The 25378-nt window shown below is 41.3% G+C and overlaps 1 protein-coding gene across 2 annotated transcripts in view; it reads left to right on the top strand.

The window, feature by feature from the left end:
• The window catches only part of HTT (huntingtin), a 101513-nt gene that overhangs the window by 52139 nt on the left and 23996 nt on the right, over positions 1-25378 (top strand). For both annotated transcript variants that reach the window (XM_083757275.1, XM_083757274.1), the window contains 20 exons: positions 294-430; positions 1258-1374; positions 2698-2820; positions 3144-3382; positions 3987-4129; positions 5221-5428; positions 7498-7639; positions 10577-10756; positions 11848-12024; positions 12787-12863; positions 13125-13263; positions 14640-14762; positions 17245-17455; positions 18281-18426; positions 19266-19443; positions 20144-20239; positions 21283-21470; positions 21871-21997; positions 22970-23070; positions 24067-24221. In XM_083757275.1, coding sequence (XP_083613401.1) covers positions 294-430; positions 1258-1374; positions 2698-2820; positions 3144-3382; positions 3987-4129; positions 5221-5428; positions 7498-7639; positions 10577-10756; positions 11848-12024; positions 12787-12863; positions 13125-13263; positions 14640-14762; positions 17245-17455; positions 18281-18426; positions 19266-19443; positions 20144-20239; positions 21283-21470; positions 21871-21997; positions 22970-23070; positions 24067-24221 — 3007 coding nt within the window. The remainder of the gene's footprint in view (positions 1-293; positions 431-1257; positions 1375-2697; positions 2821-3143; positions 3383-3986; positions 4130-5220; positions 5429-7497; positions 7640-10576; positions 10757-11847; positions 12025-12786; positions 12864-13124; positions 13264-14639; positions 14763-17244; positions 17456-18280; positions 18427-19265; positions 19444-20143; positions 20240-21282; positions 21471-21870; positions 21998-22969; positions 23071-24066; positions 24222-25378) is intronic.

The following is a 25378-nucleotide window of genomic DNA, read 5'->3' as shown; positions in this document are numbered from 1 at the left end:
GTAACTGTGTTAGCTAGGTTCTTTGCCATCTGGGTGTGTGGTTATTCTTTATTTACAAGAGCTAGATCATCTTAACCGTAAGCTTTTGTTTCTTGCACTAAGCAGAGATAAAAGGCTTGGCTTCTGAAGCCTTCCCCTTACTCCTGGCCTTAAAATACAAATGTCATAAAAAAACACACATTAAAGATACGTTAGTCCTAAGGTTTGACAGCAGAATGTCTATAGTTAAGAGTTTATACGTTTTAGTTCTGTTACATTTTAATTTAAAATTGATATTGTACCTTCTTTTGTAGCAATACCTGCTCTGCAGCCCATTGTTCATGATCTGTTTATATTAAGAGGCTCAAACAAAGCTGATGCTGGGAAAGAACTGGAGACACAAAAAGAAGTGGTTGTCTCAATGTTGTTGAGGCTTATCCAGTACCATCAGGTAAATTGTGTAGGCTAATTACTATGTCCATTTTTGTTTAGAATAGTTTGGGTTGAAGGTCTTGAATTCCATGTTACGTTCCTTTCTGTGACAGTCTTCCAGTACCTTGTATGTTTTTTCTGTAGGGAAAAAATTCTAATACGTTTCTATATTTTTTCTTCTTCGTTTGAAATACTTTTATCTGCCTCTTGCTCGTAAGGGTTTCAAGGTAACTTAAGAATCAATAACATCAATAAAAAACAATTTGAATAAAATATCATAATATTCCATATTTAATGCAAACTACTGAAAGAGGATCAGTATTAAAATATCAAAATTAATTATAGTCACTGAATGCTTGAGGAGTGCTTGTTTGTATTTGTTTGTTTGTTTATAATATTGTTTATTTATTTGTTTATTTTATATTTTGTTTCTTTATATATTTGTTTACTTTTGTTTATATATATTTATATTTTTAGGTTTGTTTATATTTTTGTTACTTATTTGTGTTTTTGTTTATTGATTGATTGGCACCATGTGTGTCTTGAGTGCACACAAGTGGGAGCTGCCTTATACATTACAATGCATTATGGGAAACATGGGGACCACTATGAAAAAAGCAGCCATGGGTTGGGTTCTCCCTTTCTATTTCTCTCTCTTTTTGCTATGTGTTGGCTGAGGCTGACACAGAAACACCTGAAGAAATTTATATTGCATCTTGGGGAGAAAAGAATATGGGAAATGCTAGAACATTTCTGTCAGACAAGCAGGCAAAGAGAACTGAAAGGAATAGTTTTCTAATGATATAAAGGAATGTGGCATGTTCTGAGATTTTTATTTGTCTTCAGGTGCTGGAGATGTTCATCCTAGTATTGCAGCAGTGTCACAGAGAGAATGAGGACAAATGGAAAAGATTATCCCGACAGATAGCAGACATCATTCTCCCAATGTTGGCAAAACAGCAGGTTAAAACTATCAGTTACCTAAACTAATATATATTTATATGTTCCACTGTTTGTTTGCAATATGTGGTGTTTCAACTTCCAGTGCGCTTGTTAAGTGTGCTGCAACTAAAACAACAGGCAAACTTGTAGCATCTTAAAGACTTAACAAATTTCTTATGATGAATTAAAATCCAGCAGTTTTTACTGCAGTCTCCTTTTGAAGTTTCTTTGTTCCAGGATAGCCACCTTAAGGTCAATTAATAGATTAAGTTCAAATAAATAAATAAATAAATAACCCTGGGATCATGAAATATCTCTCTGCTGGTTTTTATGTATTGTCTTTGTTGATGTCAGGCTTGTGCCCATTTGTGGGCTGGCAATCTGGCAGTTTTTGATGGGGAAGTGGCAGTTCCAGCCACCCAATCCCTCCTGTGATGGGTGTCCCCCTGGGGTCAGATGGGGAGGGCGCAGGCTTGTTGCTCAAGATGTAGCTGTGGCTCCACATGTGGGAGCAGACTCGCACTCTCCAACACAGCACATGTCCGCAAGTTTGGCATTCCGTCAAGCCGAGGGAGGTTTGTGCATAAGCTTCCTCTGCCATGCCTTTAAAAGCTTTGCTGGTGACTGTGAGAACTCATTGAGCAAAGCTTCCTTATGCTTTTGAACTTTTCTTGCTTTGATCTTGAACTCCTTGAACTTTGCCGGCAGCTTCTAGCCTGGTGAGCGTCACCAGTTCCCATTACCCAGTCAGAGGTTTGAGGCTACTCTAGCCTTGTCACCGAGTCTGTACTTCAATAAATACTTACTTTATCTGAATATCGTTTACAAGAAACCCACAAGGCTTCAACATTCCAAATGCGTGAAATGTTTAAATACAGGGAACTCCCCCTTTACTCGGGGGTTGTGTTCTGGGTCATTGTTTGTGTCAGCGGTCCCGCATAAGCCCGTTCCGCCAAAAGGGGCCCACATGTCAGCAGTCGTGCATCAGTTGGGATGTGTGCCACATGGTTGCTGCCTGTATGTGGCAAGTGTAAATCAGTAACTTCATAAAGTCAGGTAAATTTCATATCACGATTGTATGGTATGCTTTAATGCCATGCTGAGATTTGTGTTAGAAAGACTAAGCATTAGAATTCTGTCTGATTAGGTTGCTCTCAGAAATTAAGAATGAGTTCAGCATTTATTTATTTTTATTGTTATTTAACTGACTTCGTAGATTTTTTGACATTATTATTATCATTATTAGAAAAAAGCTAAAAACGGGGAAAACGATCATTAAAAACAATTAAACATAATAATGTTGGTGATGACAAAAATAGGATTTATGTTTGTTTTTTTAAATAGATGCATATAGATTCTCACGAAGCTCTGGGGGTATTGAACACTTTATTTGAAATACTGGCACCATCAGCCCTCCGACCAGTGGACATGCTTTTAAGGAGCATGTTTGTTACGCCCAGTACATTGGTAAGCATCTTTTTTTACTTGGCAAGATGTGAGTGGAAAATCACAGAAAGCTAAAGCAATCTGGTAAAAAAATAATGGGAGGAGGAATCATAAACTCCTGCCCCCATCAGTATTTTCAACTTTACGTACAATTTGTTGATTGATTGCATTTATATACTACCTTTCTGCCAAGGCAGTTTACAATTTAAAAATACTAAAATAAATAAAAATAATGTAAAGTTGGCCCTTGGAGGGGAAGGGAGGCAGTTCAATTTGGGCAGGCCCTGGTGTTGTCGTCTTCCTTCATCGCTTTCCTTCTTTTGGGCTTTTTCTCTCATTGGTAGGCCTCCGTGAGCACTGTGCAATTATGGATATCTGGCATTCTTGCCATTCTTCGCGTGTTGATTTCACAGTCGACAGAAGACATTGTTCTTTCTCGTATTCAAGAGCTCTCCTTCTCACCATATTTAATCTCATGCAAAACAATTAACAGACTACGAAATGGTGAAACCATTCTTACCTCAACTCACGAACAAACTCTGGAAGAGCAAGATAAATATCTGCCTGAAGAGACATTTTCTAGGTTAGTCATTTTTTGTTGTTGTACAATTTCCTTATAATACATACTGGGATAAAGTGTGTATTTATTAGAAAAGGAGACCTGAGACATCCTAGAATTTTATAGTAACCCAACAATGAAATCTTACTATGGGCAAATATAAGTTATTTATTTACAGTGGTGCCCCGCAAGACGGAAAACCCGCTAGACGAAAGGGTTTTCCATTTTGGAGGCGCTTCGCAAAACGAATTTCCCTATGGGCTTGCTTCGCAAGACGAAAATGTCTTGCGGGTTCATGCAGGTTTTTTCCCCTTTGCCCCCCTTTTTCTAAGCCGCTAAGCCGCTTATCAGCTAAGCCGCTAAGCTGCTAAAAGCCGCTAAGCCGCTAAGAGCACTAATCCGCTAAGCCGTCAATGGGCTTGCTTCGCAAGACGAAAAAACCGCTAGACAAAGAGAATCGCGGAACGGATTCTTTTCGTCTTGCAAAGGCACCACTGGATTGTGTCCATACATTTGTGTGTGAGCTTATGGGATTCTTTTTCCTCTCCAGGGCTGTGTTGACAAATAGATCTTAACCCTATTTTGTTCTTTACTTTACATGATGCTTTGTAAAACTCCCTCTCCCTAGGTTCTTGTTGCAGTTAGTGGGGATCCTCCTGGAAGATATCACTACCAAACACTTGAACGTGGATATGAATGAACAGCAGCACACATTCTATTGCCAAGAGTTGGGCACATTGCTTATGTGCTTAATTCATACCTTCAAATCAGGTATTGCCCTTCAGATAATGTGTTGTCTTACATTATTGTGTCAGCCATTAAAATACAGTGGTACCTTGGATTAAGTACTTAATTCATTCCGGAGGTCTATACTTAACCTGAAACTGTTAACCTGAAGCACCATTTTAGCTAATGGGGCCTCCTGCTGCCGCTGTGCCGCCAGAGCATGATTTCTGTTCTCATCTTGAAGCAAAGTTCTTAACCTGAAGCACTATTTCTGGGTTAGCGGAGTCTGTAACCTGAAGCATATGTAACCAGAGGTACTACTGTAATGGCTTTACTTTGGATTTACAGTAGCACCTCGGGTTACGTTACCTTCAGGTAACCTAAACTTCAGGTTGCGAAAGCGGCAAACCCGGAAGTATTTGACCGGGTTTTGCCCCACACGCATGCGCAGAAGCGGTCTACCACCGCACGCATGCGCAGAACAGTGATCCTCAGGTTGTGAAAACCCAGGGATCCAGCTGGACCTCCGGAATGGATCCTGTTCACAACCGGAGGTACCACTGTATTTTGGAATGAATCCCATTGAACAGTTCTGTTTCCGTTGTACCGTTGTAAACTTGTTTTTTAAATGGTACTGTTTGATTAAGGTAGTTCCCCTGGGAAAATGAGAGTTTAAAACCTTTCAAATTGAGAGAGAGAAATAACTTGGTTGGTAGAACATGAGACTCTTAATCTCGGGGTCCTGAGTTCAAGCCCCACGTTGGAGAAAAAGATTCCTGCATTTCAGAAAGTTGGATTAGACGACCCTCCCCCCAACTCTTATTCTGTTATGCTATGAAATGAACTAGCGCTGTTGGGGTGGGGGAACTCTGCAACCCATAGATTGTATGCCTAATTTCAGTGAAATGCACTGCTAAAAATCAGTCAAAAAAAGATCCTAGGAGTACTTTTGAAAGTTTTTTTCCCCTGGAAGCATGATACTTAGAAACTTCATTAACTAAGAAATATTTAAAATTAAGATTGATAAGAATTAAATATTTTAGTGGCCTAAACCATGAGTTGTCAAATGGATCTCTGTTACAATGTGCTATTTCTAATTTTGTTTGGGTTTTTAAAAACCGTTTTCACTGTTTTAGGAATGTTCAGAAGAATCACAGCTGCAGCCACTAAGCTCTTTACAGGAGATGAGTCAGATGGTGATTTCTACACCCTTAAAAGCTTGAATGATCTTGTTCAGTCCATGATACCTACACATCCTTCTTTAGTTCTCCTGTGGTGTCAAATCTTACTACTTGTTAATTATACTAACTGTAGCTGGTGGTCAGAAGTGCATCAGACTCCAAAGTAAGACTATTTTTCGTAGTGGTAGAAGTATCTTGTTAAGCATTTGTGTGTGTTTATATTGTAAACAGCCCTGTGATCCTCAGATGAAGGGTGGTACATAAATTTAATAAATACAAATTGTCCATAGTTCATTCAAGCAGAGTCCTTAATGGGGGTTGGCAACCTTCAACCCATAGCTATCAACTTTTCCCTTTTCTTGCGAGGAATCCTGTTCGGAATACAGTGGTGCCCCGCAAGACGAATGCCTCGCAAGACGGAAAACTCGCTAGACGAAAGAGTTTTCCGTTTTGGAGGTGCTTCGCAAAACGAATTTCCTATGGGCTTGCTTCGCAAGACGAAAATGTCTTGCGAGTTCCTGCGTTTTTTTCCCCCTTTCCCCCCCTTTTTCTAAGCTGATAAGCCGCTAAAAGCCGTTAAGCTGCTAATAGCGCTAATCTGCTAAGCCGTCAATGGGCTTGCTTCACAAGACGAAAAAACCGCTAGACGAAGAGAATCGCGGAACGGATTCTTTTCGTCTTGCGAGGCACCACTGTAAGGGAATTTCCCTTTAAAAATGGGAAACATTGACAGCTATGCTTCAGCCCATAGTATGATTTCACTTGCCCCTGGCCTAATTTCAGAAGACCTCTGCTAGTAATCACTGTACCTCTAGGAACAGGGATCTGTTATCCCTTGGCCCTCTGGGTGGAGAGGAAGACAGGAAGGTGTCAGAGAGTACAGAAAAGGGTGACTAGTTACCTATGGTCCTGCCCACAATTGCCATCAGCCCTGCCCACAACTACAAGCAGCATGCAACTTCAATTTCTGATTTTGCCTGCTTCGAAGTGGTGCTCCACCCTCTGTGTGTCTCTTTCCTTGTACTCTTTGTTACCTGTTTGTCCTTATCTGGGTGTCTTGTAGTATGTAATTTATTTATTTTTAAAGGGATCTTGCTTGTTAATCTGTGTGTATTTTTCTTTTTGCTATTGCCTGTCTGCCATTTTGTTTTCCCCTGTTCCTCCTATTATTCCATTTTACTTGTTAGCCCTTTGTCAGGCCTGGTCGTTGTCCTCTTCAGATCACCACACAAACGCTTCTTGTTCTTTTATAACTTTTTATTGAGTATTAACAAAACAATTTTATAAACGGTTCTTAAATATTATTCCTCAGAGTCACTTCTTTCAGATACCTTCTGAGCTCTGCTTCTCCATGACCAGCCACCCTCAAAATGTCGAACGCGCCCTTCCCTTTGTTTTCCTGCTCTTTTTCCTACCCTCCTGGCTAGAGCTGGCCTGTATCTCCCCTCCTCCCAATCTGAGCTAGAACTGAACCCTTGCCTTTCCTGGGAACAGCCGGTCCCTCCCTGTTGTTCCTCTTGCTCCTTTCTATTACAGTGGTGCCCCGCAAGATGAATGCCTCGCAAGACGAAAAACCCGCAAGACGAAAGGGTTTTCCGTTTTTCGAGGCGCTTCGCAAGATGAATTTCCCTATGGGCTTGCTTCGCAAGACGAAAACGTCTTGCGAGTCTTGCGAGTTTTTTCCCTCCCCCCCCCTTTTTCTAAGCCGCTAATAGCCGCTAAGCCGCTAATAGGGATGCTTCGCAAGACGAAAAAAACGCTAGACGAAGAGACTCGCGGAACGGATTATTTTCGTCTTGCGAGGCACCACTGTAGATTCACTGCTCTCCTTCCCCCCTGGGGGAATGCTTTCTCCCTCTGATAAACTGAAAACTTCTAACTCTTCCCTGACACCCTTTCTCTTGGGTTCTTGTCTGGGGGGTAGGGGTGGTGGTGGGGGTGAGTGAAGATGTTTGTCTGGTGAGTCCCGCCACCTCCACTCTTCTCAATTTACTAAAAGAGGATCTGGGAAAGCTCTGCCAGCTCCCTTCTCTTCCTCTCACCTTGTACAGAGGGGCTTAGATAATAGAAGACTTGCCCACCTTTAGAAGAAAATGATAAATTAACTGCATAACGAAGGGTTATTGTTCAACTGGAATCAAGTTTGACAGTGTTGTTTTCTGGAAATCAAAGTCTCCATTTAGGAGTAAAAATATTACCCCCCTCTCTCTCCCTTTCCCTCGCCCCCCGCAGAAGGCACAGTCTTTCCACTACAAAATTGTTTAGGCCTGAGAAACATGGAGATGACATTGAAGCAGATTCTGAATCCAAACTTGGTATGTGTAATCGAGAGATAGTCCGAAGAGGGGCACTCATCCTTTTTTGTGATTATGTGGTAAGTTTTGAATTATTCAAAATAATGCCGCTGCCCCTCCTATGGCTCTGCCCCTACTTTAATTTTGTGTATTTTGTCTGTGAACATTTTGTGTGTAAACTAGTCGGTTGTGGTGATTATTTACTTATTATTATCCTATTCGCATGTAATTGTGATTGAAAAATCTTCTGGGCAGAGACCTGTTTGCCTTAGGCTGTTAAGGTCCATGTACTCTGTGTTGCAGCTAGATAAATAATAACTCCCAGAGAATACCTTTAGTGATTTTGATGCATAATCTTGCATATAAACATTTTATGTATTTGTGGCACTGCCATTTTCTGTACTTTCTTCATTCCCAATTCTCTGCTTTCTGACAGTTATCCATTTTGGACATCAGAATGTCAGGATCAGGCACTCTGCTTAAATATAGTGTGGAAGTTTAACCTTTTATTTACAAAAATTGAACAGGTCTCTGCTCTAGACAGCTTCTTAAAGCCGTTGGACATTTCAGTATTTCCATCCCACCACCACCCATCCCTGAAAATGTAAATATATGCAATAGCTAGTTTCTTATGAAACTTAAATTTCTTTTACTACTTTAACAGCATAAAATGCATTTTAAGTTGGCATATAAAATTATGCTACTTGGCATATTTATTAAATTCACAAGTAATTTTATGTATATTTACTTAGAAATAATAGTCAGTCCCAAGAAAGCCATCATTAGATAGTAGCCTCAAAGTTATAAATGCCTTAGGCTACAATCCTGTACACACATAAAAAGGTAAAGGTACCCCTGGCTGTTAGGTCCAGTCATGGATGACTCTGGGGTTGTGGTGCTCATCTCGCTTTTCCTGGCCGAGGGAGCTGGCATTTGTCCTCAGACAGCTTCCAGGTCATGTGGCCAGCATGACTAAGCCTCTTCTGGCGAAACAGAGCAGCGCACGAAAACACCGTTTACCTTTCTACTGGAGCGGTACCTATTTATCTACTTGCACTTGACGTGCTTTCGAACTACTGGGTGGGCAGGAACTGGGACCGAACAACAGGAGCTCACCCTGTTGTGGGGATTTGAATTGCGGACCTTCTAATCGGCAAGCCCTAGGCTCTGTGGTTTAGACCACAGTGCCACCCGTGTCCCATACTTTGGAGTAAATCCCATTGAACCCAATGCAACTTGCTTCTAAGTAGGTAGGTGCAGGATTATAGCAGATTATGTAATTTGAGAGAAGTGAAAGTTGACCACAAGGGAGGGGTGAGGTCAGAAGGCAGCAGGTGTAGAATTCTTATTTCTAGCATCTCCACACTAGATCATAGGTCAGAAGAAGAAGGTAACAGTTCACAAGAAAAAGAAGACCCTATAGGCTCCTCAGAAAGGTGGCAGCACTCTCTAGGTTAAGAAATGCATCTTGGATTTGAGTACAGAAAGTGGCCATTTTAGGTGCGCCCAATATGTGCACGACTGCATTGAACCCAAAGGTGACTCAAAAAGGGGCGGAACAGGGTATTTGCAGGCTTTTTCAATGGTGTTTCAAATATACGCAATTTCACTTAGGTACACGGTGCCTTGGAAGGTAACCCCCATATAAATTGGAAGTTGCCTGTATTGTATATGTCTACCGTGTGCACTGGAACTATCGTTTTCTAATGCTGTAGATTACCTTACATAAGAAACATAACACTATACATTTTGTGTTACTAAACCCCAGTCTTGAAAACATTTCACACATTTGAAAAGATGAAATGTGGCAAAAAAACTTTTTCCTTTGGCAAAAGTTGTGGGGTGGGAGTTCTCAGGTGAGGATTTTTTTCCCTGAGTGTTTCCTCTCCCACTCCTGAACTTTCACATATCTTTTTTATTTTTACTTATTTATTTATTAGATTTATATACCGCCCTTCTTCTAAAGACTTTTGTTTGTTAGATATGGCCTCCTTCCAGGATTTAGTGCATTGATTTTCTCCCAATGGACATCACAGTCAGGATTTCTGCCATTAGCTCATTCTGTTCTTGCCTCCTCCATAACAAGTAATAGGGCTCTATTCCGAGGTTTAATAAAAAATACTGCTCCTAAGATAATTTTGTCTTTAGTCTTAAACAGTGTCTTCATCTGGGTGAAAACGTAGCACCAAGTCTCCTGATCTCCACTTAAATACTGTGGTTTCTAGTCCAAAGAGGGAAGATTGTCTCCCTTATTTTCTCTACAGATGTTTGGTCACAACAGGGGTGGTTGTGGCCAGAATCAGACACACAAAGCCTTCCAGGCCCCATCTTCCTCTTCTGTGCAGCTCTGGGCTTCTGGAGAGAGGTTTAGTTCTGCCCAGCAAGACTTGTGTTCAGTTGTAGTGTTGGGCTAGCTGCAGAGGTTTAAACCTCCCCAACAAACCCAATGATGTGATGAGCATGACTGTGGTGTGTGCATTCATTCATTCAGCCTTTATTGGCATAATTTAGACAATAAGAACCATCCATAAAATGTTGATAATCCAGACATATTAAACACATAAAACATATTAAAGACTCACTAGCCACTATTAAGTAAGATTAAGAGGTGTGTGCATGTCTTTGTGCTATGCTCTGATTCATGTGCCTGCACACATATGAGAAAGAGTGTGTTGCATATATGTATACATGTAATGAGTGCAGGGCTCTTACATGCTTAGTGGCCACTTTGGTAGCAGAAGACCTTCAGAGGGTTGGCCAACTTTAAATGTAGTTCTCTGAGTCAGGGTATCGGTAGAGGAATTCACATGTAGAGATGTCATCCATGCAACCTTTATGATTTCGTAGACTCATAGAGTCATCTAGTCCCTTCCTGCAAGTGGGAATATTTTCCCTAGTGTGGGGCTCAAACCCACAACCCTGAGATTAAGGGTCTTACGCTCTACCGACTGAGCTATCCCAGTTGACAGTTGGCATTGCCTTAGAATTGATTAATCAAATTCTTTTTCCTTCCATAGTGCCAAAACCTGCACGATTCTGAACACTTAACCTGGCTGACAGTGAATCACGTTCAAGATCTTATTAATCTCTCCCATGAACCACCTGTGCAAGATTTCATTAGTGCCATTCACAGGAATTCAGCAGCGAGTGGACTTTTCATCCAGGCAATTCAGTCGCGGTGTGAGAACTTTGCAGCTGTAAGTTGTATAAAAATTCCCTGTTACCCTTTTTCTGTGACTCTTATCCTCACCTTGGAATTCATCTTCTGAGCCCCTTCAGCAAAAGCCCTGTGCAAGGATTTCTGCTTGCGCAAAGGTGCTTTCCTCCCTCTGCTTCCCTTGTGCACATTGCACCTCCCAAAATTGGCTCGGGGGGGTGCGTGTCATGGGCAATGCTGGCTCAATAAAAAATCCCATTCTATAAACCTAAATTTTAAGGGGGAGTGCAACCCTGTCCAGAATCAGCTGAATACACTCTCCCTCTTAGAAATGTCACCTGCTGTACCTCGCGTTACGTAACCCTCTGGTTATGTAAACTTCAGAATGCGAACACAGCAAACCTGGAAGAATTTTTCTGGGTTTCGACGCGTGTGCATGGGCAGAATAGGCACCTCCGGTAGCAAAAACCTCAGGATCCGACCGGAGCTCTGGAACAGATCCCGTTCACAATCAGAGGTACCACTGTACTACTAATTCTGGATTCTTAGCTGGCTTCAGATTCAGTTTACAGTGGTACCTCGGGTTAAGTACTTAATTTGTTCTGGAGGTCTTTTTGTAACCTGAAACTGTTCTTAACCTGAAGCACCACTTTAGTTAATGGGGCCTCCCGCTGCTGCTGCACCGCCGGAGCACAATTTCTGTTCTCATCCTGAAGCAAAGTTCTTAATCCAAGGTACTATTTCTGGGTTAGTCTGTAACCTGAGGCATATGCAACCTGAAGCGTATGTAGCCTGAGGTACCACTGTATTAGCATTCATCTACCCTATTGTTATCTCCCAGCACTCTTGTTCAGAGTATCTTCTAAATTAGTCAGGATTAGATGCAAAAAAGAGGTAGAGTTGGGTGTTATTGGGGGGTGGGGGCGAGGTTGACATAAAGAGAAACTCGAGGAAGTGGGGTGTACATTTTTGGGGTCCGTGCCTTTGTTTAGTCTGTGCCTGAGTTTAAGCTATAACTCCATTAAGGAATGATTTGTTTTGTTCAGAGCTGTTCAAAACTTTCATATGTCATTTGCTTTTCGGTAGTTTAGTATGAAAAAAGCCCTGTAATTTTCTTTTCTCCCTGTTTAGCCAACTGCAGTAAAGAAGACTCTACAGTGCTTAGAGGGGATTCACCTCAGCCAGTCTGGTGCCGTCTTAATATTGTACGTGGACAAGCTTTTGTGTACCCCATTCCGTGTGCTGGCTCGCATGGTCGATACTCTTGCTTGCCGTCGAGTAGAAATGCTTTTAGCTGCAACGGTGCAGGTACCCACATGCATTGTCATGTTTATGTATACTTTCGTTTGTCAGTGTTTCTGATGCAGTGCAGTATTCTTAAATTTAATTTGCATTCAGTCTGCCTGTTAAGTAAATTGTGGGAACAAAATAATTTACCATGTCTCATAGGGAGAGTTGACTGTGTTATGTGCAATGTTGTACAGCGGTGCCCCGCAAGACGAATGCCTCGCAAGACGGAAAACTCGCTAGACGAAAGAGTTTTCCGTTTTGGAGGTGCTTCGCAAAACGAATTTCCTATGGGCTTGCTTCGCAAGACGAAAATGTCTTGTGAGTTCCTGTGGGTTTTTTCCCCTCCCCCCCCCTTTTCTAAGCCAATAAGCCGCTAATAGCGCTAATCCGCTAAGCCGTCAATGGGCTTGCTTCGCAAGACGAAAAAACCGCTAGATGAAGAGACTCGCGGAACGGATTCTTTTCATCTTGCGAGGCACCACTGTATATAAACATAGCTATTTAAATGCAATGAAGAAGGGGAGGGGCACGAGACTTAATGTGCATAAGTCTCAAGGCTTTAAAGAAAAATACATATATCTAGTATCTAAAAAACTTCAGTTTAAGAGAAAAGTTAAGTTATTTCAGTTCATATTTGCCGTCTTAGGTAAAATTAAAGTAACAAACAATGATTAGTGCTAACCACAGTTTCTTGGCGTTATTCTTAACTTATCATAATGTATGTTTTATTTTTCATTTGCCAGACCTATGCAAATGTTTGTTTTTCTTGTTTTTGTATAGAACAGCACTGCTCAGTTACCAATTGAAGAGCTGGATAGAATTCAGGAATATCTTCAGAATACTGGATTAGCACTCAGGTAGCGCATTAGTGATGCTGTATTCTTGCAATATGGAATGTGCCAATCTTTCAAAATATATTTTGCATAGGTCCCCACCCCCCCACCCCCACCAACAAGAAGTAATTGCATTAAACAGCTTCCTGTGAGAGAAAATCATAGTAGTTCTACCCAAGCTTTGCTTAAACCAACTTTTGTTCACATTTATCCACTGGAGATGTTACCAGAATGTTTTTGTCTCTCCTAGACTCTGCATAATCTGGTTGCATTTCTTTTTTCCAGACACCAAAGGCTCTACTCACTCCTGGATAGGTTTCGTCTTACTGTAGCACCAGAAACAAGGAGCCCATCATCTTTGGTTACTTCACACCCACTGGATGGGGAGACCCAGCCTGCTTTGGAAACTGTAATTCCAGATAAAGTAAGGCTGTAGATTATTGTTGTAGATTTACTGTAATTATAATTTTATTTTAAATGTACAGGTAACACTTTTCAGTCTATTAACTTAGTAAATAGATGTACATTTTCTGTTCTGAATGCTAGAGATTGGTTAAAAGCAAGAATCTGTGTGTTGTTCAAACGTTAAGGCTTTGCACAGCAATTTCATGATTCCTGCTTCCATATTATAGAGCAATTGTATTCAGAGACACTTAGCTTGTTAAAATGTTCCTTTTAGACATGCTGTCCTTAAAGTGGGCCTAATTAATTTTTAATTAATCATTTTTGGCAAGTGCTCATCAAAATAGGATGCCTTGAATCAAATACAGTATTCTAAATAAGGACAAAATAGATAGGTCTTGGTTTACACACACACACACACACACACACACACACCTTAAAATGCTAAGAATGTGATGCTTTTGTTGTTTGTGGGGAAATGGTTTTGTTTGAGCTACAGAAATCAGTCAGAAATGTGTGGATTCCTGTGCATTAAAAAAGTATGTCTCCGTCTAGAAAAAGATGGGTTTTTGCTGCAGAATGATTGACCTCTCACCTTCTCAATAGCTGACATACAGTCGTAGTAGAGAATGCAGGAGGAGGGTAGACTCAAGAGGACTAAATGGTGACTAAATGGTTAGAGGAACTGCTAAGACCTGGTTAGACTCTGGAAGTCTCTCCTGAAAGTGTCAACGGCAGTGTCTTTTCTAGCAGATGCATCCCTAGATTCCATCCAGGACAGATTCCCGGTGGTCATTACTATGGTGTGCAGATACCTGTGAGCCTGTCATTGGAAGGCTGAGCTCCTATCTTGGAAAAAACTCTGCAGGCCAACTGACGGAGCAGGCAGCACCTCAGTCAGGGCAAAAGGAAGCTTCATGCAGCAGTTTTTCATCTTGTGACCTCTCTTGCTGGCATAAGTGGACCTTTTTGCATCGTAAGACAAGAACCAAGTGAATCAGACTTTTTAAGGGTTATCAGAGCATTGTAGCACTTCATGCCCTGTTTGTGCTGACAAAATTCGGATAGTGTCCATATGTCTGGTGAAGTGCTACTTGCTCAGAATTGTCATTCTCTTCTTAGTCTGGCATTTGAGGCTTCTGTTGGTCACCCATGATGGTTGAGGTGATCCAGCAAAAGCCTTGGATGCTGTGTGAAAGAGGAGGGGTGGGGTCAGTCCCCTCACCAATAATTTAGGATTGTATTATCAGGTAAATACAACCTTGGTGGTAGCAAGCACATAAGTATGCATATGATTTCAACTTTTGAGTACTTTTTAGAAGCTTGATTTAAAGCAAGATAGTTTTATCTCTTTTGTTTTTAAGTATGTGTAGTTGATTGACACTCTTTTCTTGAAAGGACTGGTATGTTTCACTAGTGAGTTCACAATGCTACACGAAGTCAGCCTCGGCTCTGTTAGAAGGTGCAGAGTTGGTGAATCGGCTTCCTCAAGCCGAACTGAGTTCTTTTATGCTACATAAGGTAATTAACTTGCTGTCATTACAAAATAAAGGGGGATTTAATGTATACTTTTATGAATCGGCTTTCCTTTTTCAAAATAATCCAAACAAAAATACAAATCCAAGTATAAAAATATGATTGAAAACAAAAGTAACATGCCACATATCTTCTTTTTTTAATGCAGCTATTTTAGAACATAATAAACTCAATAAAATATACTTCGTGTTAGATGTTAAGGGTGGAAGAAAGCCCTGAGAAAACTGTTCAGTAGTTTGTTTTAGATTTCACTGGTATTGTATCCCTCCCAGATGCTCAATTTGACACCATCATGATACCATTTATAAAACATCACATTTCTAACAGTGAGAAATTTTCTGCAGACAAACATAGTAGTAAAATCATTTCCACTCCATATCAGTGTTTCCAACAGTGGATGTGCTGCCTAGTTTTGGTCAGCCCTTCTGGCTCCTCCTTCTCCTCCTGCAGTCCAGGCTCCCCTCTTGGCAAGTTGATGCCCTCCCTCCGTTGCTTAGGATTCCCTGTGCGGCATGGATAGGAAATGACAAGCAGCCAGTGAGGGTGCCTCACCAGCTCCTAAAGGCAACAGATCCCCCCAGCTGCATCCTCCTGCTCCTCATCTGACAGCAACTGCCCCCCTAGCCTCTCAAGCCTATTGGGACCATGGGGCTCATGGTGGTTGGCCACTGGGAGAACGGGATGCTAGATTAGATCATGACCCTCTGGGTCCCTTCCACCTCTACAATTCTGTTACTGTATGACCATTGGCCTAATCCAGTAGGCTATTCCTACACACCCCTTCACAACAAGGATTTGATGAGTAAGCTTCATAATAGAATACGTACAGTGGTACCTCGCAAGACGAAATTAATTCGTTCTGCGAGTTTTTTCATCTTGCGAATTTTTCGTCTTGCGAAGCATGGATTTTGGAAAAGCTTCAAAAATCACCAAAGTCTTCAAAAACCTCAAAAAAGGCTACCACACCGCGTGCTATGAGTTGCTCCTCGAAGTCAAGTCACAACTGCACCCCCTGAATGCACCCTGGGTATTAATGGTTTTAAGAAAAAGGAAACAAACTTGCAAGACGTTTTTGTCTTGCGAAGCAAGCCCATAGGGAAATTCGTCTTGCCAAGCAACTCAAAAAACGAAAAACTCTTTCGTCTTGCGAGTTTTTCGTCTTGCGAGGGACCACTATTTTTAAAATATCCAAGCTAAATTAATTTGGGGAGCCGAGCCTTCATTTCAGGGAATAGATGGTTACCTTCTTTTTTTAGAATCCAGACACATGAAATCTTTTATCAAATATCCATGTTTTTTCTCTCTTGTTTAAATAAAAACTTTGGACGTTTTAAAATCTTCATTAAAATTATTACTAAGGCTAAGTAAGGGCATGCTTACTTGGAATTATGTCACTGTGACTTTATTAGTATGCAGCTTTGTGACTAATAGGCTGCCCTGAGCAATAGCTAATTAGTAAAAAAAAATTTTTAAATAATATTTATTAAATTTTTAACAAGAAAAAAGTTACAAAACAGTAAACAAAAAGCACAAGAAAAATACAAAAACCAGAATTTAACATAAAAAGAAAAATTTTCATGACTTCCTCACACCTCCCTTTTTTGTATTCCATTTAAAAAATTGTTCAGCAAATTCATACCCTCTTAATTTACCCTTAATTGTTTATCCTCACATATTATAACTTCAAATTTTCATCTAATATCAATCCATTCTTGCATATTCTTATTTTGCCTTATTACTAGAACCACTTCGTTTCATTCCAACGTCATTAGCATTCAATAATTTTACAGTGTTTCTGTAGATAGATTTTAAATTTCTTCCAATCTTCTTCCACCAACTCTTCTCCCTGGTCTCGGATTCTGCCACTAATTAGTAAATTGTTAAATGGAATTTAAATAAATTATATCTTGTATCTTACAAATATAGAAACATCCGTAGATTTCATTCTATATGCCATTTATTTTTACGTATGTAAATCAAACTCAGTTGGAGGACTGAAGCTGTGTCTCCCTTCTGCACACACACACACACAGCACACCATTACATACAATTGTGGCTTGGTGTAAATTCTGATGAAGTGCTTGCCGCTATTATGAGGTGCATTAAGCTTATGCATTAAGTTCAAGCCTATATGTATACAATCTAAATACGTTGTGAGTTTTTTGCATCAGACATAATTACTCGTGCTTTCAGAGTGTTGTGATAATCTAGTCTTGCACTAGGTGTCCTCCATTTTGTGGATGTACTTTGGGCCAAAAGGCCTAGACATCTGTCTTCTGTATCTCAGCTTGACAGGAACTGATAATGTAAAATTTTCAACAATTTATTTCAATTCCAACCTGACTGACGATCATTACATAACCAGGCTAGCACTTTAAATCATATAGGCTTGTTAGAATTTCTAGTTTTCCTTTTCTGTGTGAAAATGTTTTTTTGTCAACCTTTTATCCATCATTTGTTCTTTCAGGACTTCAACCTAAGCCTTCTAGCTCCATGTTTAAGTCTTGGCATGCATGAAATCTCCAAAAATCAGAAGAGCCTTTTTGAAGCTACCCGTTGGGTAACTCTCAGTCATGTGACAGCTATCGTACAAAAGCTTCCCACCAGTCATCAGGTTTTTCAGCCATTGCAGCCAAATGAAACGTCAGCATACTGGAAGAAGTTGAGCGATATTTTTGGTAATAGAAGTAGAGAGTATTTACTTTTATAAAACAGTTGGCTATATTGCAGCATTCTCACAACTAAATCTGTACAGTAGCAAGTACCCCCAGTAAACTTTTCCTGCCCCGTCAAATCAATAGGAGGGAGAAAGGTTGTTTTCTGCTGCTCCAGAGAAGCGGACACGGAGCAATGGTTCCAAACTACATGAAAAAAGATTCCACCTAAACATTAGGAAGAACTTCCTGACAGTAAGAGGTGTTCGACAGTGGAATTTGCTGCCAAGGAGTGTGGTGGAGTCTCCTTCTTTGGAGGTCTTTAAGCAGAGGCTTGACAACCATATGTCAGGAGTGCTCTGATGGTGTTTCCTGCTTGGCAGGGGGTTCTCCCTCCTCTATGTGACATCCTTTTATATATTTGAACATGGCTATCATATCACCCCTTAACCTCCTCTTCTCCAGGCTAAACATGCCCAGCTCCCTTAGCCGTTCTTCATAAGGCATCGTTTCCAGGCCTTTGACCATCTGAATTAATAAGAAATCACACATCATTAAGGAAGGCAAGAATTCACATGCAAAGTATCTTAAGCATAACATTTATTAAGTTAAATAAGATTATATATAAGGGCTGCCAACTTTTATTGAATGCCACAGCTTCTCTGCCTGTAACAACTAGTTAATTGGGCAACCTTAGGGGGTTATGTTTGTTCCCGTATTCTACATCTAACCCAGATGATTTCTGCACATGCTATGGAATACCCATGAGATATTTTTTCCCCGTGCCCCTCAGTTTTAAAGTTTGATATTTGCAGATAACATTTTTAATGATATGTCCTTACTATGCAGGAGACCCAGGGATGTATCAATCTACAATGGTCTTGTCTCGTGCTTTAAGTCAGCACCTGGTGTTACTTTCAAAACTGCCACCCTCTCTTCGCATTCCACCTGACAAAGAAAGTGACATTCTGAAGTTTGTTGTGATGTTACTAGAGGTAAGGCCACAAATGTAGCAAACGGAATATTGCTTATCAGATGTGTGTGTCATCACAACCTTTACTATAAAATCATCTAAGGTAATAGTTCTAGTGATTTTTGATTTGGGGAGTTTTATCTGCCATACTTCTATGTGGAAACCGTTTGAAAGTATGTTACAAATGTGAGCACCTGCAATACCTGTTTGGAAAGTGAATAGGGTGGCACCAACCTTTCTGTAGCCTTTTGCAGTTACCTGTAGTTTGGAATGGGTTATGTCTATTGTTTTCCTAATTAGGAGGGAGAGACAATATGCCTATTACTACAAGAATAAAATATTCTGTAGTGAATTTAGGATGCATTGAATGGGGACTTGTCTACACCTACCACTGGAGGTGCCACCCACAAGTTGCACAGTCTCCCACCACTTCAGTGGCAGCAAGGGCAGTATCAGTTGGGGTGGCCAAATGGCACCAAGCCCCCGGGGATTCAGATAGGCAGAAGGAGCCAGCAGTACTCACCTGAAGGGTGTTTCTGTGTGGGTGTCAGGATGGATCCATGGCCACACTCTTAACTGCAGGCTGCCAGTCACCATAAAAGTCACTCCACTGGCTCTGGGGTACCAGAGCCAACCTTTCTCTCTCTGTTGTGTTGCTTTAGCCCCTTGTTCTGGGTGTAATGCGAAGTTTGAACCAGGAGCTTTGCCAAGAAACAGAAACTGGAGCAAACAGGAAGCCTTCCTCTTTTAGCGGTAGGGAGAGAAACTTCCCACATGGATGCATCCTAACAGCCATAGAGAAACACCCTTCAGTTAAGTACCAATGGTCCCATCTCATCTCATATTGTTTTTATTCCTTAGATACTTTCTTGGCATTTGATACATAAGAATATTCCACTAAGTATTGATCTTCAGACTGTGTTAGATTGCTGCTGTCTGGCATTACAACAACCTAATTTATGGAACCTGCTGGCATCAGTGGCGTATGTGACACATGCCTGCTCTGTAATCAACTGTATCAGATTCATCATAGAAGCAGGTGAGTTGCCTGGTGGAGTGGTATGGGGAGCGCCTTCAATCAAAGGGGCCCATCCCAGAATCTTGTATCGTCCTAATACCTATACAAGTTTCACGCTGGGACCTGCTCTGTGCATTGTGTTTGTTTTACTTTATTCACTAAATTTACATACAGCAGTACCTCTGGATATGAACAGAATCTGTTCCGGATCCCCGTTCGCATCCTGAAGCAAACGTAACCCACATCTGCGCATGCCGCGGGTCGCTGCTTCCGTGCATGCGCGTGATGTCATTTTGACCGTCTGCACACATGCAAGCGGTGAAACCGGGGGTAACGTGTTCCGTTACCTCCGGGTTGCCGCGGAATACAACCCGAAAGCGCTCAACCTGAAGCGTATTTAACCCGAGGTATGACTGTACTGCCTTTCATCCAAAGATCATAGGGTGGTTTACAGCATAAAACACAAAATAAAAAACACGAAATACAATCCCAAGTGGGTGTATGATCCTGTGCCCCTGCCTACTTACCTGGAAGTGAGTGAAGTTCTCAAAAATCCATGATATCAAATAGCTTCAACAAAATGTCATCAGTTTGTGCAATTCTGTCTTACAAAACTAAGAGTATTTTTGTTCAGCTTGCAATTCAAATACTTGTCCAATAATGCTACTTCAGGGGAATTAAAGATTAGTGTTGAGAAGTGCTTGGTGTGTCTCTAATACAGTGGCAGTTGAACCTGGAAATCAGCTTCTTAGTCCAGAAAGGAAGAAGAACATTACAAAACCTGCAAGTGAGAATGAAGTAGATCCACAAAGAGAAAGTAAGGAGATTCCAGCTTCAAATGTGCATATAATAGTGTTTTAATTTAACTAGTATAAACTTTTACTCACTTTTGTTGTTTTAAATCTTTAGCATGTTTTATATCTTTGTACCATTTCTTATATGTATTTCCACATTTACTACTATTGTTGGAATATTTGCCCGTTTTATATACATATTCTGTTGCTACTTTATCAAGGCAAAGATTAGATGTAATGTTAAACGTGTGACTGCATTTAATGTATCTTTTTAAGCTTTCGAAGTAGCAGGGCCTGTGAGGCTTCTCTGGGCGAACGGTGTTCATCAGAGCCCACATTTGTGGAGGAACCCACTTTCCCTATGTGTTATGATCTCAGGGACTAATTTTCCCTCTTTGAGCTGTTGCCTTGGAGGAAGAATTGGAAGAATTTCCCTCCAAGCTGGCTACAGTGGTGTCCCACTTCCCCAGAAGTTCTGGCTCAGGAGCAGCTGTTCTGCCAGCAGTGATCCAGCTTGAAGAGATTTCAGTGCTATCTGCAGGCTGCTAAAACAGGCAAGGTGCTTTAACCAAAGCAGCTTTTCTCATTGTGGAGTGAAGCTAATCACAATCTTATTGAAGGCCCAGTATTCCTAAAATACTGGTTCCTAAAATTGCTCTAGCTCGAGGCTTCCACAGAACTGCCTGGTCTGAATGCCTTGACTAAAACCTTCCGTCTACTAAACGCTGCAGTACCAGAACCTGTTTCTACCCCACCCACCCACAGTCAGCTCTTAATTTGAAAGTAAGAAAACGACACATTAAATGGATTTACACATTTAACATCACATCTACGTTGCCCTTCAGAATAGTTTTAATTGATACTGCTCTTCCTGGTTTTTTAGATAATTGTTCAATATGCACCATTTTTTATGGCTTGCCAGATGAAGCCTGTTAATGTGTTTTGTCAAGATAGCTGTTCTGACACCATAGAGTTCTAGGGATAGATTGGAGCAATTTTGAATTTAGTATGTTTGCATGTATTGGAGTATTCTGTACTGAACTTTCGTATTCTTTCCCAATTCAAGAATTTGAGTATATTGCAACGACTTGTGAAATAGTAGCAGAGTTGGTGGAATGTTTGCAATCTGTCTTGGCTTTGGGGCACAAGAAAAATAGCCATATTTCAGCTTTCCTCACCCCTGTTCTTAAGAACATCATCATCAGCTTGTCAAGACTGCCCATAGTAAACAGCTATGCAAGAGTTCCCCCACTGGTATGTGTTTAACTGCTAAAGTTGATGTTGAAAATTATTGCTGATCATACTGTCATTTTTTTCCCTTGATTTTTACTAGGCATCTTTTTCTCACAGTAAATTATATAAGTATGTAAATTACACGTTTTCATGCCTAAAGGCCCCTATTGAAAATTTGGTGGTGGTCTTATGAGAATCCCTTCTAATAGGTTAAGAGCGGGAGTATCATTTTTGGACATCGGTTCTTAGCTTCTTACACATGCAAAGAAGTCAACATGTCTTCTCTGTCTCCCTCTATGGTTGTTGACAAATCAGAGGGTCCTAGCCTAAAGACAAGAACCTGATGTTCTTAATGTTTGTGGAAAGGTAGGGCTCCAAACTGCAAGATATTTAAATTTCTTTATGTCTCCATATTGTCCAGGTCTGGAAACTGGGTTGGTCTCCAAAGCCCACAGGTGATTTTGGCACAAATTTCCCAGAAATACCGGTAGAATTTCTTCAGGAGAGAGAAGTATTCAAGGAGTTTATCTATCGAATTAATACATTGGGTAGGTAGATAAACTGAGCTGAATATATAAGTTGTAGTTTCGTCTTTATTACTTTAAAACACTGTACATGGTGAACTAACGTTATTTTAAACTGTTTAATACAAAGTAAGCCTTGGTTGTGAGTGGGTGACCTTGAGGTACCTTAGTATTTTGAAGTCAGAGGTAAAGGCCTTTTCAATTTGCTGATCTGCTACACTGAACACTGCAGTATGTGGCATACCTCTCATTAGGTCAGATTCTGAATATAGGACATGGCTTATGAGTTTTCAGAATTGAGATGCCCTTTCCTGCATATGGAAAATAAACTTAAACTTCATAGAATCTAAAGGAACATTTTCCAATATAAATATGTATTTTGTGTTGTCATTATGCAGCACTGCAGAATAAGTTACTTTTGCAATTTAAACCAACTTTCCACTTGGAAAGAAGAGTTCATTTCCACATGCTTACAAAAATGTAGGTGGGGAGAGGGAAAATCTTTAGCCTCCAATATGAATGCACAGATTAGAGTGTGAGCATAGATAGAATTTTTACATTTTTCATAGTTTTTTTTAATGGGGCATATTTATAATCATAAAATGACATAACAAAAATCAGCATTCCACAGCAGAAAGCAGGCCATAGTCACGTGTGGATGGAATGTTGGGGGGTGGGAATGTTGTAGGTTCTCACATGGATAAAACTATGATTTCAAGGAAAGAATTTCTAGAACTGGCCAAAATATGCAATTATGGTTGCAAAATGCAAGTTTTATATGTTAATTCTACACATAAACTCTGTGTGTCATAAGGAGTCTTTACAGGTAGTTAGTTATCCGTATCTCCCCACCCCTGGCAGATAAACATACTATGTTTTCAGAGATTTCTAAAACTTATTTTGTTAATAGCATAAAAATACAGCTGTGGAACCTATACTTTGGTAATTCTCTATCCTCTGAAGTAGTAAACATCAGTGGCTTGGATCTTCCCTCAGGGTGGACAAACCGCATGCAGTTTGAAGAGACATGGGCTACTCTTCTTGGTGTTCTTGTAACCCAGCCAATTGTATTGGACCAAGAGGAAAACCAGCAAGAGGTAAAGTAATCCAGTGAATGGTTTTATTTTGTCAATTCCACCTCCATGTTGTTGCCGATTGGGATTTTCTGGTACAGTGGTGCCCCGCAAGACGAATGCCTCGCAAGACGGAAAACTCACTAGACGAAAGAGTTTTCCGTTTTGGAGGTGCTTCGCAAAACAAATTTCCTATGGGCTTGCTTCGCAAGACGGAAATGTCTTGCAAGTTCCTGCGGGGTTTTTTTCCTCCCTCCCCCTTTTTCTAAGCCGCTAAGCCGCTTATCCGATAAGCCGCTAAAAGCCGCTAAACCGCTAATAGCGCTAATCCGATAAGCCGTCAATGGGCTTGCTTCACAAGATGAAAAAACTGCTAGACGAAGAGAATCGCGGAACGGATTCTTTTCGTCTTGCGAGGCACCACTGTAACACTACTGGAACAGACGGGCCTGTGTACAAAAGGAGACAGAGCCCCCAAGGGAAACTGAATAGAACATACAAATTGTCCTATGAAGAGAGTTTTTTACACATTTCTGCTCTTTAGTTGCAAATTGGAGCTCTGCCAAGAAGAAAGTTTTAAAGTAAAGGTAATGGGACCCCTGACCATTAGTTCCAATCATGGCTGACTCTGGGGTTGCGGTGCTCATCTTGTTTTATTGGCTGAGGGAGCCGGCGTACAGCTTCGGGTCATGTGGCCAGCATGACTAAGCTGCTTCTGGTGAACCAGAGCAGCGCACGGAAACGCTGTTTACCTTCCCTCTGTTTACCTATTTACCTACTTGAACTTTGACGGGCTTTTGAACTGCTAGGTTGGCAGGAGCAGGGACCAAACAACGGGAGCTCACCCTGTTGCGGGGATTCGAACCGCCAACCTTCTGATCGGCAAGCCCTAGGGTCTGTGGTTTAAAGAAAGTTGTAATCCTAGCTTATTAGGTATGAAACGATGCTTCTTTGCAGGTTTTTCTTTTCTTATTGTAGAATTACACTCATAACTTTGGCTCCATGTGTTCCTTTTTTCAGGAAGATACAGAGAGGACCCAAATAAACGTTCTAGCTGTCCAAGCCATAACATCCTTGGTGTTGAGTGCCATGACAATACCACTTGCAGGCAATCCAGCTGTTAGCTGCTTGGAGCAGCAACCTCGAAACAAAGCTTTAAAAGCTCTGGACACAAGGTACCGTATTTTTCACTCTGTAACACGCACCTGACCGTAACACGCACGTAGTTTTTAGAGGAGGAAAACAAGAAAAAAATATTCTAAATGAAACAGTGGATGTATGATTTTTGTGGCTCATGCTGTGGCCACAGACATGTGATTTGACGGTGAGTTTGGGGTAGCAAAAATCCTGAGGATCCATGTGGATCCATGCTTTTTAACCACGTTTTTGCACCATTGCGGCCCCATGAAACAGTGGGTGCATGTGTGTTTTTTGGTGCAGGCTGTAGCTATGGGCATGCTATGTGATCTGATGGTGAATTTGGGGTGACCCAGTGCAAAAATCCTGAGGATCCATGTGGATTGGTGCTTTGTAACCACGTTTTAAGTGGGGAGGAAGAAAAAGCACTCAAGGGACAAGGAGCACGCGTGGGGTGTGTGGAGAAGGAGCTTTTCGGGGAGCTGAGCGGGGAGGAAAAGAACACTGTTGCTTTAAAGGCATACTTAAGGTATTTGCCCTATGCCTGGGGTTTTTTTCCATTTAACAGTTTGCAGCCTGTTCCTGTTTTGAGGCAGAATAGATTTGAGCAAGTGAGGAGGACTTGGATTGCAGGGGATTCGCCATTAGCTGTGTAAAAACGCTCCTCCTTGCAGCCTTCTACTTTGTTTGTACACGTGGCTACTGGTATCAGTGATAAGCAGCCACCGGCAGCAATAGAATGGAGCACAAAATAGCGATAGGGGCACTAGGACCCAGACAATGCTCAAATCTATCCTGCCTGAAAACAGCTGAGAAGCTGGGGATTTGCCTAGTTTTCCCCTCTCCCTCATCCCGTGCCCTCCCCAGCCTTTTTTTTTTTTTTTACTTCCTGGTTTTCACTGCGCTCGTGGCAGAGAGCTCCAGGTTGGGGTTTTTTTGCTGCTGGTTGCTTAAATTTTATCCTTCCTGATCCAAGCCCTCCTGTGCCCTGCTGTCCCTCTGCAGTCTCACTGCTCCGCGCACGGACCTTTGCTAGCTGAGGCTGCAGCAGCTGTTGCTGGCTACTTTAAAAGCGCCTGCTGCCTTTGAGCCGCCTGCCTCCTCCCAGCTCGCTATGGCTCCCGTCTGTCCCTCCTCCCGTGTTGCCCACTTTGCTGCCACGGCTCTCCTTCCCTCCCTCCCTCCCTCCCTCCTC

Source organism: Podarcis gaigeae (genome assembly GCF_964106915.1).
Source record: "Podarcis gaigeae genome assembly, chromosome: 9".
NCBI lineage: Eukaryota > Metazoa > Chordata > Lepidosauria > Squamata > Lacertidae > Podarcis > Podarcis gaigeae.
Note: the sequence above shows the minus strand (reverse complement) of the source record. Positions and strands in the feature narration are given on the sequence as shown.